General features: G+C 45.4%; 1 protein-coding gene across 2 annotated transcripts in view; it reads left to right on the top strand.

Moving 5' to 3' along the window:
- Positions 1-13,679, top strand: part of LOC144607247 (ephrin-A5-like) — a 452,231-nt gene that overhangs the window by 427,439 nt on the left and 11,113 nt on the right. Inside the window, exons 3-4 of one of the 2 annotated variants that reach the window (XM_078423945.1) lie at positions 10,379-10,444; positions 13,006-13,077. In XM_078423945.1, coding sequence (XP_078280071.1) covers positions 10,379-10,444; positions 13,006-13,077 — 138 coding nt within the window. The remainder of the gene's footprint in view (positions 1-10,378; positions 10,445-13,005; positions 13,078-13,679) is intronic. The other variant, XM_078423946.1, reaches the window with a different exon arrangement.

Genomic DNA, 13,679 nt, shown 5'->3' with positions numbered 1-13,679 from the left:
CTCACAGCGACAGAGGCCCGGGTTCGATCCTGACTACAGGTGCTGTCTGTACGGAGTTAGTACGTTCTCCCTGCGACCGCGTGGGTTTTCTCCGGGAGCTCCGGTTTCCTTCCACACTCCAAAGACGAGCAGGTTCTGTAGGTGAATTGTCTTCTGTAAATTGCCCCTAATGCGTAGGATAGAAGTTAGACACAAAAAGGTGGAGTAACTCAGTGGGTCAGACAGCACCTCTGGAGAAAAGGAATAGGTGACGTTTCGGGGTCGAGCCCCTTCTCCAGACTGAGAGTCAGGGGGATAGAAGTAGCGCACAGGTTGATCGCTGGTCGGCACCCACGTAATGGGTCAAAGGGCCGGTTTCCACGCTGTTTCTCTAAAGTCTGAAGCCTAAAAGTCTAAAGAGTTCTCGCACCTGGGCAAAGTTATACTAACCGTGGCTTCTAGCAGTTCCAAAACATTTGGTGTCTCCCTAACATGCAACAACGAGCCGTATGCGGAGCCAGTGTACGTCTGCAAAGTCTATCAGGGATTGGCATGCACCAAAAACTGTCTCTTTGTCCCTGCCAGTCCTACAGGTGATTAAAATCCTCTTTACAATATGGGCTATTCCCAACTGCAAGGGTGGCGGCCAGCTCACTTTTTGCTTTTTCATTTTAAAGTTTTTAATTGTTTCTGAATAATTTAGCTTTTTGAGTTTTATTCTTAGTTTTCTCAAAATTATGACGTTGAGTGTTTGTTGTTAGAACGTAAGAAGCGAAAACTAGAGGAGGAGAGTGGGGCCTTCAAACGTGCTCTACCATTCAGTAAGATCACACATGGTCTTATCATGGCCACAACAGCTCCATCTCTCTCGCTCTCTCTCTCTCTCTCAGTCTCTCTCTTCCTGGATCTCTCCATCCCTCCTCTCTCTCTTTCCCTCTCTCCCTCTCTCCCATTTCCTTTCTCTCTCTTTCCCTTTCACTTTCTCACTCTCTCCCTCCATCTCCCTCCCTCTCTCCCCTCCTCTCTACCCCACTCTCCCTCCCCCTCTTTCTCCCTCCCCCTCTCTCTCTCTCTCTCTCTCTCTCTCTCTCTCTCTCTCTCTCTCTCTCTCTCTCTCTCTCTCTCTCTCTCTCTCTCTCTCTCTCTCTCTCTCTCTCTCTCTCTCTCTCTCTCTCTCTCTCTCTCTCTCTCTCTCTCTTCCTCTCTCTCTCTCTCTCTCTCTCTCCTCCTCCTCTCTCTACCCCAGTCTCCTTCTTTCTCCCTCCATCTCTCCCTCCACTCTTCCTCTTTCTTTCACTCCCCCCACTCTCCCTCTCTCTCTCTCTCTCTCTCTCTCTCCTCTCCCCCCCCCCCCCCACCTCTCCCCACATCCTTTCTGCTCAGTTCAAAAGTCTGTCATATTAGGGGAAGGGGAGGTGGAGGGGGGAGAAATAGATGCAAGTCAGGTAAGGCGCAGAGAGTGATGGGGGAGCATCACGGGGAGAAAACGTACAAACTCCGTGCGGACAGCACCCGTAGTCAGGATCGAACCCGGGTCTCTGACGCTGTAAGGCTGCAGCGCCACATCTTTTGACATCTTTATGTGTTGATAATGGGCAAGGGATGGGGAGAGGGGGATGAGGGGCAGCTGGCATCTCCAACAGCAGCACAACCAATGGAGAGGATAAAATTGAGGTGGGGAGAAAAATGGAGGAAAGATTTTTATTTGAAGCCATTCCAGAATTAAAGAGAGGAATTATGAAATGGGTAATTTAGAATGTTAAATATTTAATAAATATAACCAATTACACTAAGGTTTCCAATCTTTAGTTGCTCATATTTCAATGGTTCTATTATTAAAGCTATTATTTTGAAAAGAGATGTTCTTGGTGAATGTCTCATCAAATTACATAAAATATTAAATAGTATAGATAAGGTAAACTGAGATTATTGCATCAAAGTAAGACAGGAAAATAGAACATAGATGGAAATTAGCAGAAAGTAAATGTAACCTCTTCGAAGTACTTCATTAGGGGGTTTGTAGTCATTAAGGCAGGACACTGGGCTGGGTTTAGTTTAGTTTAGAGATGCAGCGCAGAAAAAAGGCCCTTCGGCCCACTAAGCCCACCGACCAGTGATCCTTCTCTCCCCTTTTCTCTCCTTTTCTCTCCTTTTCTCTCCTTCTCTCTCTCTCTCTCTCTCTCTCTCTCTCTCTCTCTCTCTCTCTCTCTCTCTCTCTCTCTCTCTCTCTCTCTCTCTCTCTCTCTCTCTCTCTCTCTCTCTCTCTCTCTCTCTCTCTCTCTCTCTCTCTCTCTCTCTCTCCTCTCTCCCTCTTTCCCTCTTTCTCTCTTTCCCTCTTTCCCTCTCTCTTTCCCTCTCTCCCTCTCTCTTTCCCTCTGCCTCTCTCCCTTTCTCCCTCCTTCTCTCTCCATACATCTTTCTCTCGTTTCCTCCCTTTTGCTCACTCTCTCTCTTTCCCTCTCTCTCTCCCTCTCGGTCTCCCTCTCCCTACCTCTCTAGCATTATGCCTGTTGTCCTGTATCTGTCCACAGTGGACGGCTTGATTATAATCATGTGCGGTCTTTCCACTGACTAGCTAGCACGCAACAAAACAGCTTTTCACTGCATCTTAGTATATGTGACAATAAACTAAACCAAACTAAACTACATACCAGGTAGGCTCAAAATGCCGGAGTAACTCAGCGGGTCAGGCAGCATCTCTGGAGAGAAAGAATGGGTGAGGTTTCAGGTCGAGACCCTTCTCTCCAGAGATGCTGCCTGACCCGCTGAGTTACTCCGGCATTTTGTGTCTACCTTCGATTTAAACCAGCATCTGCAGTTCTTTCCTAAACTAAGCACCAACCTTTCATTCAACGTCGACAAGGCCAAGGGTTTTGGGATAGGTATATGAGCTACGGCAGTGCTGGACTGTGAGGCACAGAGTTGTAGGGTAGGCATTGCAGTCAGAAACAGTGCTGTGTGATCTATTTTCGATGGTACTAAAAAGTCTATACCGAATAGAACTTTGTTGTGGTCAGTAAAATTGCTGTTGGGACTCTAATGGCGCTGTGCAGTCTATAAGGTGAGGTCTGTAATGAATTATGAGAATATCATACAGACAAACAGCCCTTTGCCCCAGCTCGTGCATGCTGACAATGACACCCCATCTAAGCTAGTCCCGTGTGGCCACTTTTGGCCCATATCCCTCTCAACCTTCCCCATCCATGTACCCGTCCAAATGTCTTGTAAATGCTGTTAGAGCACCTGCCTCAATAGGGCCAGGAAGCGAGCGGGCAAGATCATCTCTGACCCCTCTCACCCTGGCCACAAACTCTTTGAAGCACTTCCCTTTGGAAGGCGACTCCGGACTGTCAAAGCAGCCACAGCCGGACATAAAAACAGCTTTATTCCACGAGTGATATTTCTACTCAATAACCAAAGTCTGCAGTCTCTTTTTTGCTCTGGTTTATTTTCACCCACATGTTTAGACCGTAATGTTGTATCCTTATTGTTTTGATGTGTTTATGCTTAATTCTTAATTGTTAACTGTATGTTTGTGTTGTCATTTGTGAGCGGAGCACCAAAGCACATTCCTTGTACATGCACATACTTGGCCAATAAACTTATTCATTCATTCATTCATTCATTCATTCATTCATTCATTCATTCATTCATTCATTCATTCATTCATTCATTCATTCATTCAATTGCTTCCTCTGGCAGCTTGTTCCATATACCCAGCACAATCTGTGTGGAAAAAGTTGCCCCTCAGATTCCTATTCAATCTTTCTTCCCTCTCCTTAAACCCATGTCCTCTGGTTCTTGATTTCCCCTAACCTGGGTAAAAGACTCTGTGTGTTCACCCTTTTTATACCCCATGATCCTATACACCTCTGTAAGATCAAAGCCTCAGGTCCCTGTGCTCCGAGGAATAAAGTCCTAGCCTGCCTAGTCTCTCCCCATCGCTCAGTGTCGAGCCCTGGCAACATCCTCGTAAATCTTCTCTGCACTCTCTCCATCTATCCCTTTGCTCCATCTATTGCACTTGGCTTGATTGTATTAACGTAAAGTATATCTTATCTCTTTGCTTTTATCAGGCAACTGAACGGTCCTCTCATCAACTAGAGTGCAGTCCTGACTCAGCTACCTACCTCATTGGAAACATCTTTAATCAGACTTTCTCAGACTTTATCTTGCACTATATGACAATAGACAATAGACAATAGGTGCAGGAGGAGGCCATTCGGCCCTTCGAGCCAGCTCTGCCATTCAATGTGATCATGGCTGATCATTCACAATCAGTACCCCGTTCCTGCCTTCTCCCCATACCCCCTGACTCTGCTATCTTTAAGAGCTCTATCTAACTCTCTCTTGAAAGCATCCAGAGAATTGGCTTCCACTGCCTTCTGAGGCAGAGAATTCCACAGATTCACAACTCTCTGAGTGAAAAGGTTTTTCCTCATCTCAGTTCTAAATGGTCTCCCCTTATTCTTAAACGGTGGCCCCTGGTTCTGGACTCCCCCAACATTGGGAACATGTTTACCTGTCTCTAACGTGTCCAATCCCTTAATAATCTTATATGTTTCATTAAGATCCCCTCTCATCCTTCTAAATTCCAGCGTATACAAGCCCAGTCACTCCAGTCTTTCAACATACGACAGTCCCGCAATTCCAGGAATTAACCTAGTAAACCTACGCTGCACGCCCTCAATAGCAAGAATGTCCTTCCTCAAATTTGGAGACCAAAACTGCACACAGTACTCCAGGTGCGGTCTCACTAGGGCCCTGTACAACTGCAGAAGGACCTCTTTGCTCCTATACCCAACTCCTCTTGTCATAAAGGCCAACATGCCATTCGCTTTCTTCACTGCCTGCTGTACCTGCATGCTAACTTTAAGTGACTGATGAACAAGGACACCCAGATCTCTTTGTACTTCCCTATTTTCTAACTTGACACCATTCAGATAATAATCTGCCTTCCTGTTCTTACCACCAAAGTGGATAACCTCACATTTATCCACATTAAACTGCATCTGCCATGCATCCGCCCACTCACACAACCTGTCCAAGTCACCCTGCAACCTCATAGCATCCTCACAGTTCGCACTGCCACCCAGCATTGTGTCATCTGCAAATTTGCTAATGTTACTTTTAATCCCTTCATCTAAGTCATTAATGTACTAATATTGTAAATAGATGCGGTCCGAGCACCGAGCCTTGCGGTACCCCACTAGTCACTGCCTGCCATTCTGAAAGGGACCCGTTAATCTCTACTCTTTGTTTCCTGTCTGCCAACCAATTTTCTATCCATGTCAGCACCCTACCCCCAATACCATGTGCTCTAATCTTGCCCACTAATCTCCTATGTGGAACCTTATCAAAGGCTTGCATCCACCGGCTCTCCCCTGTCAATTTTCCTGGTTACATCCTCAAAAAATTCCAGAAGATTAGTCAAGCATGATTTCCCCTTCGTAAATCCATGCTGACTCGGAACGATCCTGTTACTACTATCCAAATGCTCCGCAATTTCTTCTTTTATAATTGACTCCAGCATCTTCCCCACCACTGATGTCAGGCTAACTGGTCTATAATTTCCCGTTTTCTCTCTCCCTCGTTTCTTAAAAAGTGGGATAACATTAGCTACCCTCCAATCCATAGGAACTGATCCTGAATCTATAGAACATTGGAAAATGATCACCAATGCGACCACGATTTCTAGAGCCACTTCCTTAAGTACTCTGGGATGCAGACCATCAGGCCCTGGAGATTTATCAGCCTTCAGTCCCATCAGTCTACCCAACACCATTTCCTGCCTAATGTGAATTTCCTTCAGTTCCTCCGTCACCCTAGGACCTCTGTCCAATAGAACATCTGGGAGATTACTTGTATCTTCCTTAGTGAAGACAGATCCAAAGTACTTGTTCAACTCGTCTGCCATTTCCTTGTTCCCCATAATAAATTCTCCTGCTTCTGTCTTCAAGGGACCCACATTTGTCTTAACTATTTTTTTCCTCTTCACATACCTAAAGAAGCTTTTACTATCCTCCTTTATATTATTGGCTAGCTTACCTTCATACCTCTTTCTCCCCGTATTGCCTTTTTAGTTATCTTCTGTTGCTCTTTAAAAGAGTCCCAATCCTCCGGCTTCCCGCTCATCTTGCTATGTTATACTTCTTCTCCTTTATTTTTATACTGTCCTTGACTGCCCTTGTCAGCCACGGTTGCCTCTTACTGTCCTTAGAATCTTTCTTCCTCTTTGGAATGAACTGATCCTGCACCTTCTGTATTATTCCCAGGAATACCTGCCATTGCTGTTCCACCGTCTTCCCTGCTAGGGTCTCTTTCCAGTCAACTCTGGCCAGCTCCTCCCTCATGCCTCCATAGCCTCCCTTTGCTCAACTGCAATACTGACACTTCCAATTTTCCCTTCTCCCTCTCAAATTGTAGATTAAAACTGATCATATTATGATCACTACCTCCTAATGGCTCTTTTACCTTGAGTTCCCTTATTAAATCCGGTTCATCACACAACATTAAATCCAGAATTGCCTTCTCCCTGGTAGGCTCCAGTACTAGCTGCTCTAAAAATCCATCTCGGAGGCACTCCACAAACTCCCTTTCTTGGGGTTCATTACCAAGCTGATTTTCCCAGTCTACCTCACCAGCCCTCACCAACACGAGGTACAGGAAGCAATCCAGAGATGACCACCCTAGAAGTCCTGCTCTTCAGTCTTCTTCCTAACTCTTTAAACTCGCGATGCAGAATCTCCTTCCTCTTCCTCCCGACGTCGTTTGTGCCCACGTGCACAACTACTTCTGGCTGCTCACCTTCTCTCTCTCTCTCTTGAGGATGTTGTGACATCTTTAACCCTGGCACCAGGGAGGCAACAGACCATCCTCGAGTCTCGCCTGCCACCACAGAATCTCCTGACCGCACCTCGGACAATGGAGTCGCCCACCACTATGGCTCTGCCCGACGTCAGTCTCACCGGTCGAGTCTCATCGTTGGTATTGGAGCCACCGACCTGTCCGCCGTTCGGACTGGAAGCATCTTCTGCCCCGACAGCTCCCAAGAGGGTGTACCTGTTTTTATTCGGCACAGCCTCCTGCGCTCCACGTGATGCCCTTTCTCACAGTCAGCCACCTTATCCGTGGCGTGACAACCTCACTGTGGGTCCTGCACACTATCCTGCACACACTAGGGACAATTTTACAAATGTTACCAAGCCAATTAACCCACAAACCTGTACATCTTTGGAGTGTGGGAGGAAACCGGAGCTCCTGGAGAAAACCCACGCAGGTCACGAGAAGAACGTACAAACTGAATACAGACAGCACCCGTAGTCAAGATCGAACCCGGGTCCCTGGCGCCGAAGAGAAGAAACTCTACCGCTGTGCCACCATGCCACCCACTGCAGTGTTTTCTTTGACTGGATAGCATGCAAACAAAAGCTTTTCACTGTACCTCGGTACACGTGACAATAACAAACTAAACTAAACTAAATAATAACTCTAATCCTAAACCTAAGCATCCTTCCTACTCGTGCCAATAACGCATGGTTCTATGGGATCTATAAAGAATGGTGCAGTCTGCTCAATAATTAATTATGTTTAAGATCTGATAATGAATAATGATGGGGGTGGGGGTCTAATAATTGGTGTAATTATTTGGGATTTATATGGAATGGTGCAATGTGGTCTCTAATGTAGAGTGCAGTGGAGTCTCTAATATAGAAACATAGAAAATAGGTGCAGGAGGAGGCCATTTGGCCCTTCTAGCCAGCACCGCCATTCATTGTGATCATGGCTGATCATCCACAATCAGTCTGAAGAAGGGTCTCGACCCGAAACGTCACCCATTCCTTCTCTCCTGAGATGCTGCCTGACCCGCTGAGTTACTCCAGCATTTTGTGAATAAACACCTTCGATTTGTACCAGCATCTGCAGTTATTTTCTTACATCCACAATCAGTAACCCATGCCTGCCTTCTCCCCATATCCCTTGATTCCGCTAGCCGCTAGAGCTCTATCGAACTCTCTTTTAAATTCATCCGGTGAATTGGCCTCCACTGCCTTCTGTGGCAGAGAAATCCACAAATTCACAACTCTGGGTCAAAAAAAATTCTCTCGCCTCAGTTTTAAATGAATGGAGTAGTGGTGTCTCTAATAAATGGTGCTGTTGGGCATATTTAGTTTAGTTTAGAAATACAGTGCCAAAACAGGCCCTTCGACCCACCGAGTCCCTGCCGACCAGCAATCCCTGTAGTATCGCACTACCCTACACACACTAGGGACAATGTACAATTTTACCAAGCCAATTAACCTACAAACCTGTACTTCTTTGGAATGTGGAAGGAAACCGAAGCTCCCGGGGAAAACCCACTCGGTCTTGGGGAGAACGTACAAACTCTGCAAAGGCAGCGCCCATAGTCAGGATCGAACCCGAGTCTCTGGCGCTGTAAGACAGCAGTGCCACCGTGCTGCCCCTAATGATGAATAATGTCATATACCTTCTAACAAGTGAGGCAGAGGGATTTCTAATGAATGATGAAGTCTGGTCTCTATTAATTAATGCTTTAGGGAATGTAATGAATGGTACTGTGGGGAATGTAATGGTGTCATGGAGGTTTGTAATGAATAGCATGACAGGTGTCTCTAGTAATTGATGTTCTAGGATCAATTATAACTGATAATCATTCGGGGCAGTGGGCGTTAAAGGTCTATAAGGTGCACAGTGAATGATGTGCAATCAGCAAGAATGGTCTATAAGACATGGTGCTATGAGGTTTAGTTTAGAGATACAGCTGGGAAACAGGCCCTTCGGCCCACCGAGTCTGCGCTGAGCAGCGATTCCCGCACATTAGCACTATCCTACACACACCAGGGACACTTTACAATTTTACCAAAGCCAATTAACCTACAAACCCGCTCGTCTTTGGGGTGTGGGAGGAAACCGGAGCACCCGGAGAAACCCCACGCGGTCACGAGAATGTACAAACTCTGCTCAGAAAGCACCCGTAGACAGGATCGAACCTGGGTCTCTGGCGGCGCTGTGAGGCAGCAACTCTACCGCTGCGCCATCGTCTAATGGTGGATTGGGGTCTATAGTGAATGGTGCAATAGAGAGCACTACATGAACGATGCTGTGTACACTACAATGAGCGATGCAGTAGGGTTTATAATGAATGGTGTAGTGGGCTCTCTAATTAGTGCTATATGGCCCATAATGAACAGTGCCATGGGAACCATAATGAATGGTGTCACTGTGTCTCCCATAATTGATGTTATCGGATGTACAGCGCAGTGGGTCTTAATCAATGGTGCTATAGGTTGTACAATGAATGATGCACACTCAGTAGGAATGGTGCTATATGGTCCACAGTGTATGTTCCTATGGGTCTCTAATAGGATGTATTGTGAATAAAGGTTGTGCTCCACTAAGAGTGATGCAGTGGGCCCATGATGAATATCGCTGTGTGGTTGATAATGAACCGATAATGCCCTAGTTTATAATGGATAGCGCTGCTATATCCTCCGTGCACAGCAGGTAAGGCGGCCTCTCCCTCTTGTTTCTCCCCAGTAATAGTGCAATTTCTCAGCACCAGTGTGGCAATCTGATGAAGCAATAGCCTCAAAGGTGAAGGAAGGAACTGCAGATGGTGGTTTACACCACAGGTGGACACCGAATGCTGGAGCAACTCAGCGGGACAGGCAGCATCTCTGGATAGAAGGAAATGGGTGACGTTTTGGGTTGAGACCCTTCTTCAGACTGAGAATGGAGAGGGGAGAGGGAAACAAGAGATATGGAAGGTGTGAAAATGTGAGATCAAAGGGGATGCAGATCAAGGAGAATGTAGAATGGGTCGTTGTTAGCTGGGGAAGGGGACAACGAGGCATACAGTGTAAAATGTAATCAGGAGGACAGTCAGACTGGTCGGAGAACCAGGATGTAGGAGGGACGCAGAGGGAATGCAAGGGTTACTTGAAGTTAGAAAAATCAGCACTCAAATCAGTTGTAAGCTGCCCTAGCAAAATATGAGGTGCTGTTCCTCCAATTTGCAAGACCCGAAATGTCGGCCATTCCTTCACTCCAGGGATGCTGCCTGTCCCGCTGAGTTACTCCAGCGTTTTGTGCCTATCTTCGGTCTCAAAGGTGAGTTAAACAACAAAATGGCTCAGAGTGAAACTACAACCATCTATGGCACGGAGATACTTACAGCCCTCCGCAGCGACGATGCATTGTCATTGATAATGGCCAGGCGATGCATTGTGATAGATAATGGCCAGACGATGCATTGTGATAGATAATGGCCAGACGATGCATTGTCATTGATAATGGCCAGACGATGCATTGTGATAGATAATGGCCAGCGTAACTGTTTATTAGCCCCACTAATGCTCTCTCTTTGTTTCTATTTCAGCATCTCCTCACCCTAACATTGTTGGGAAGCCCTGCTTAAAGCTAAAAGTATATGTCAGACCAACAAGTAAGTCAGGTGTGCTTGCAGCATTGCATTCTGCCTTCAGTTGACCTTGTTCCTCTCAGGCATGCACCGTAATCGTTACTAAACCAATGAGTTGCGAACGTAGCGCAAGATCAAAATAGTTATTGTGCTAGAAATTCCTCTTCTCTCACTGTTTCTACTGCCATTTTCTTTCACTTTATTTCATCCTCGCTGAATTGCTTTGACTTTAAAGCCAGATTAAATAAATTGCAACGAAGAACTTCTTTTTTTTTCTTTTAATTGGCCTTTTATAACAAGAATAACGCAGCTCCTTGGGTAGAGTGGAGCGGGGACAAAATGGAAGATTAGACTGGGGTGAACTCTTCTCAAAATGTTGGACCCAAATGATGAGATTGACTTTTTAGTTGGGTTTGTGAGCAGTGATTGAGATAGGTAGATGGTAGGATTTCAACATTGGATGAGTGAATGGAGCTTTAGATTAATTTGGGATATTGGTTCCTAAAGGGAGTGTTTAGGGAATGGTGTAAAGTGCGTAGGGATGAAGATGATTCCAATGAGGCAACTGACCTGACCGTGACTAAGTCTCTTTAACTGCACTAATCAGAACCCTTCGAAACGTTATCTGGCCTTTTTTTTTAACGTCAGCAGTGCCAGTATAAGATAAAGAAACAATTGATCAGGTTGGCCGTGATGGATGACCCGAATGCGATCAGGAGCTGGATTAGGGGAATGTTTACAGTAAATATTGACCATAAAATTAGACTTGATTCAGGGATATGTGCAGCACTTCAAATACATTGTTGTTTGGCAACCGTAACCTTGCGTAACATTGGTCATATTTGGATGATTGTTGAGTGCACGTCCCCGATGATATTAAATGTAGAAGCCTCCCCTTTGAGCTATCCCGGTCTGGAGTTCGTGTTCATAGGTTTTAGCATCAGGATTAGGCCATTCCGCCCATCGAGTCTACTCCGCCATTCAATCATAGCTGATCTATCTCTCCCTCCTAACCCCATTCTCCCCATAACCCCTGACACCCGTACTAATCAAGAATCTATCTATCTCTGCCTTAAAAATATCCACTGACCTGGCCTCCACAGCCTTCTGTGGCAATGAATTCCACAGATTCACCACCCTCTGACTAAATAAATTCCTCCTCATCTCCTTCCTAAAGGAACGTTCTTTAATTCTGAGGCTATGACCTCTGGTCCTAGACTCTCCCATTAGTGGAAACATCCTCTCCACATCCACTCTATCCAGGCCTATCACTGTTCGGTAAGTTTCAATGAGGTCCCACCTCATTCTTTTAAACTCCAGCGAGTAGAGTTGGTTGAAGTGGCTCAGTCAAGCATTGTTAAGATGAGATTGAATGGCTTCCTGAGCCTTGACACTGGAGTTAAGGTGGAAGTGTAAGGTAGGTAGTAACATGACTCCTTCAAATATCGATTTAGCCAGCGGAAGGGAATACAAAAATGAAGATCAGCAATTATTGGATACTATATTAGGTTGAATTGAATTAGAATAAACTGCAAAGCCAACAAGTAGAAACAAGGAACTGCAGGTGCTAGCTTACAAGAAAGGAGACACAAAGTGCTGGAGTAATTCAGTGGTCAGGCAGCATCCCTGGAGAACATGGATAGACTACAGACTTTAAAGATACAGTGCAGAAATAGGCCCTTCGGCCCACCGAGTCCGCACTGCCCACCGATCGCCCCATCCACTAACCTATACACACCAGGGACAATTTTGTTTTCATAACTTACCGAAGCCAATTAAACTACAACCCTGTAAGTCTTTGGAGTGTGGGAGGAAACCGGAGAACCCGGAGAAAGCCCGCACAAGTGACTTTTCAGGTCGGTTACGGGGAGAAGGCAGCAGAATCGGGTTTAGAGGGTAAAATAGATCAGCCATGATCGAATGGCAGAGCAGATTCCATGGGCCAAATGGGTTAATACTCCTCCTAAGACTCATGCGACCCTTCTTCGTCTGGAAGAAGGGTCCTGACCCGAAACATCACCTATCCATGTTCTCCAGGGATGCTGCCTGACCCACTGAATTATTCCAGCACTTTGTACCTCTTTTCTTCAAACAGTGCAGGTATTGGTTTTCCAAGGGCAGGTATTTGGACGGTGGTCTGCCTCTGTGGGAGGACTCCAGAGTCAGGTTCAGCTACAGGAGAGGTTTTACATCAGCATCCAGTTGTATAGAGAGGCATGCAGCTAGCTTGAAGCTCTGTTTCATAAGGAGGTCTACACTTTAAGCCCCCGTTTAAGCAGCTCCCGTTAGGCCTCAGAGTGTTACTTAAGGCAGAGCCTGATCTCAACATTAAGACCAAAGCAAACTCACACAACTCTACAGTCTTATGAATAAAAGCGAGGGTCTTTGAATAACAAAGTTAGGCGATAATTATTTCCAACCATTACATTGGGAAACGTACAACATCTTTTCCCTTCATGTTTTTTTTTTAAACTTTTTTTTTCCGAAAGGCTGTCTTTAAAACAGGATCCCTCTGCTCATTAACCCTATGCTCTGAAAATCACCCTCACACTGACACACAGCTACTGTTTCTATTTCTGTCGTAGACAGTTGTATGGAAGCAGTAGGCTTGAATGAAGGTGATTTCGATGTAAACAACAGTTCAGTTGAAGCTTCAGGTCAGTAATATCACAGTGCCTCATCTTCCCTTCACCCATGCCCCCACCCCCCTTCCATTTCCCCTTACGCTTTTCCTCAGCATGTCACGCCCAGGGTTATTGCTCACCTTTGAAAAGGCCACTAAGTCAGACGTTAAATCCAAGGTACAAATTACGAATGAGAAACCAAAAGGGGTCGATTGGTGGGATCGAAAATGAGCCGTGATTATCATTAATATGTGTTATTTTTATGACTCACAGTTTAAACATCAAGAGAACTATAATTCCTTGATCTCTCTCAAGGTAATAAAGCAATAACCTTGGCCGTACTTGCATCAATCTAATCGTATTGATTAGATTTATAATAATCTTTTTGCTCTTTCTTTATCAACCATTTCTAATAATGGAATACAATAAGGCTTGGCTGACAAGTATCTGTGTTGTATTCTCTGATTATTATGAGGTTCGGCTGTTCTGCTGAGCTTTAAGATGTCTTATTTTCTAACTGTCAAAGCATAATTATTTTGTTTCAGATATTATTTCTGATTTTTTTGATCTATCAGCCAACATCAGATCCACCGATTGTGTGACATTTGTCTTGTGCATCTAAACATCCCAATCGA

Source organism: Rhinoraja longicauda, chromosome 28 (assembly GCF_053455715.1).
Source record: "Rhinoraja longicauda isolate Sanriku21f chromosome 28, sRhiLon1.1, whole genome shotgun sequence".
NCBI classification, from domain to species: Eukaryota; Metazoa; Chordata; class Chondrichthyes; order Rajiformes; family Arhynchobatidae; genus Rhinoraja; species Rhinoraja longicauda.
The sequence above is the reverse complement of the archived record's forward strand: the minus strand, read 5'-3'. Positions and strand labels throughout refer to the sequence as shown.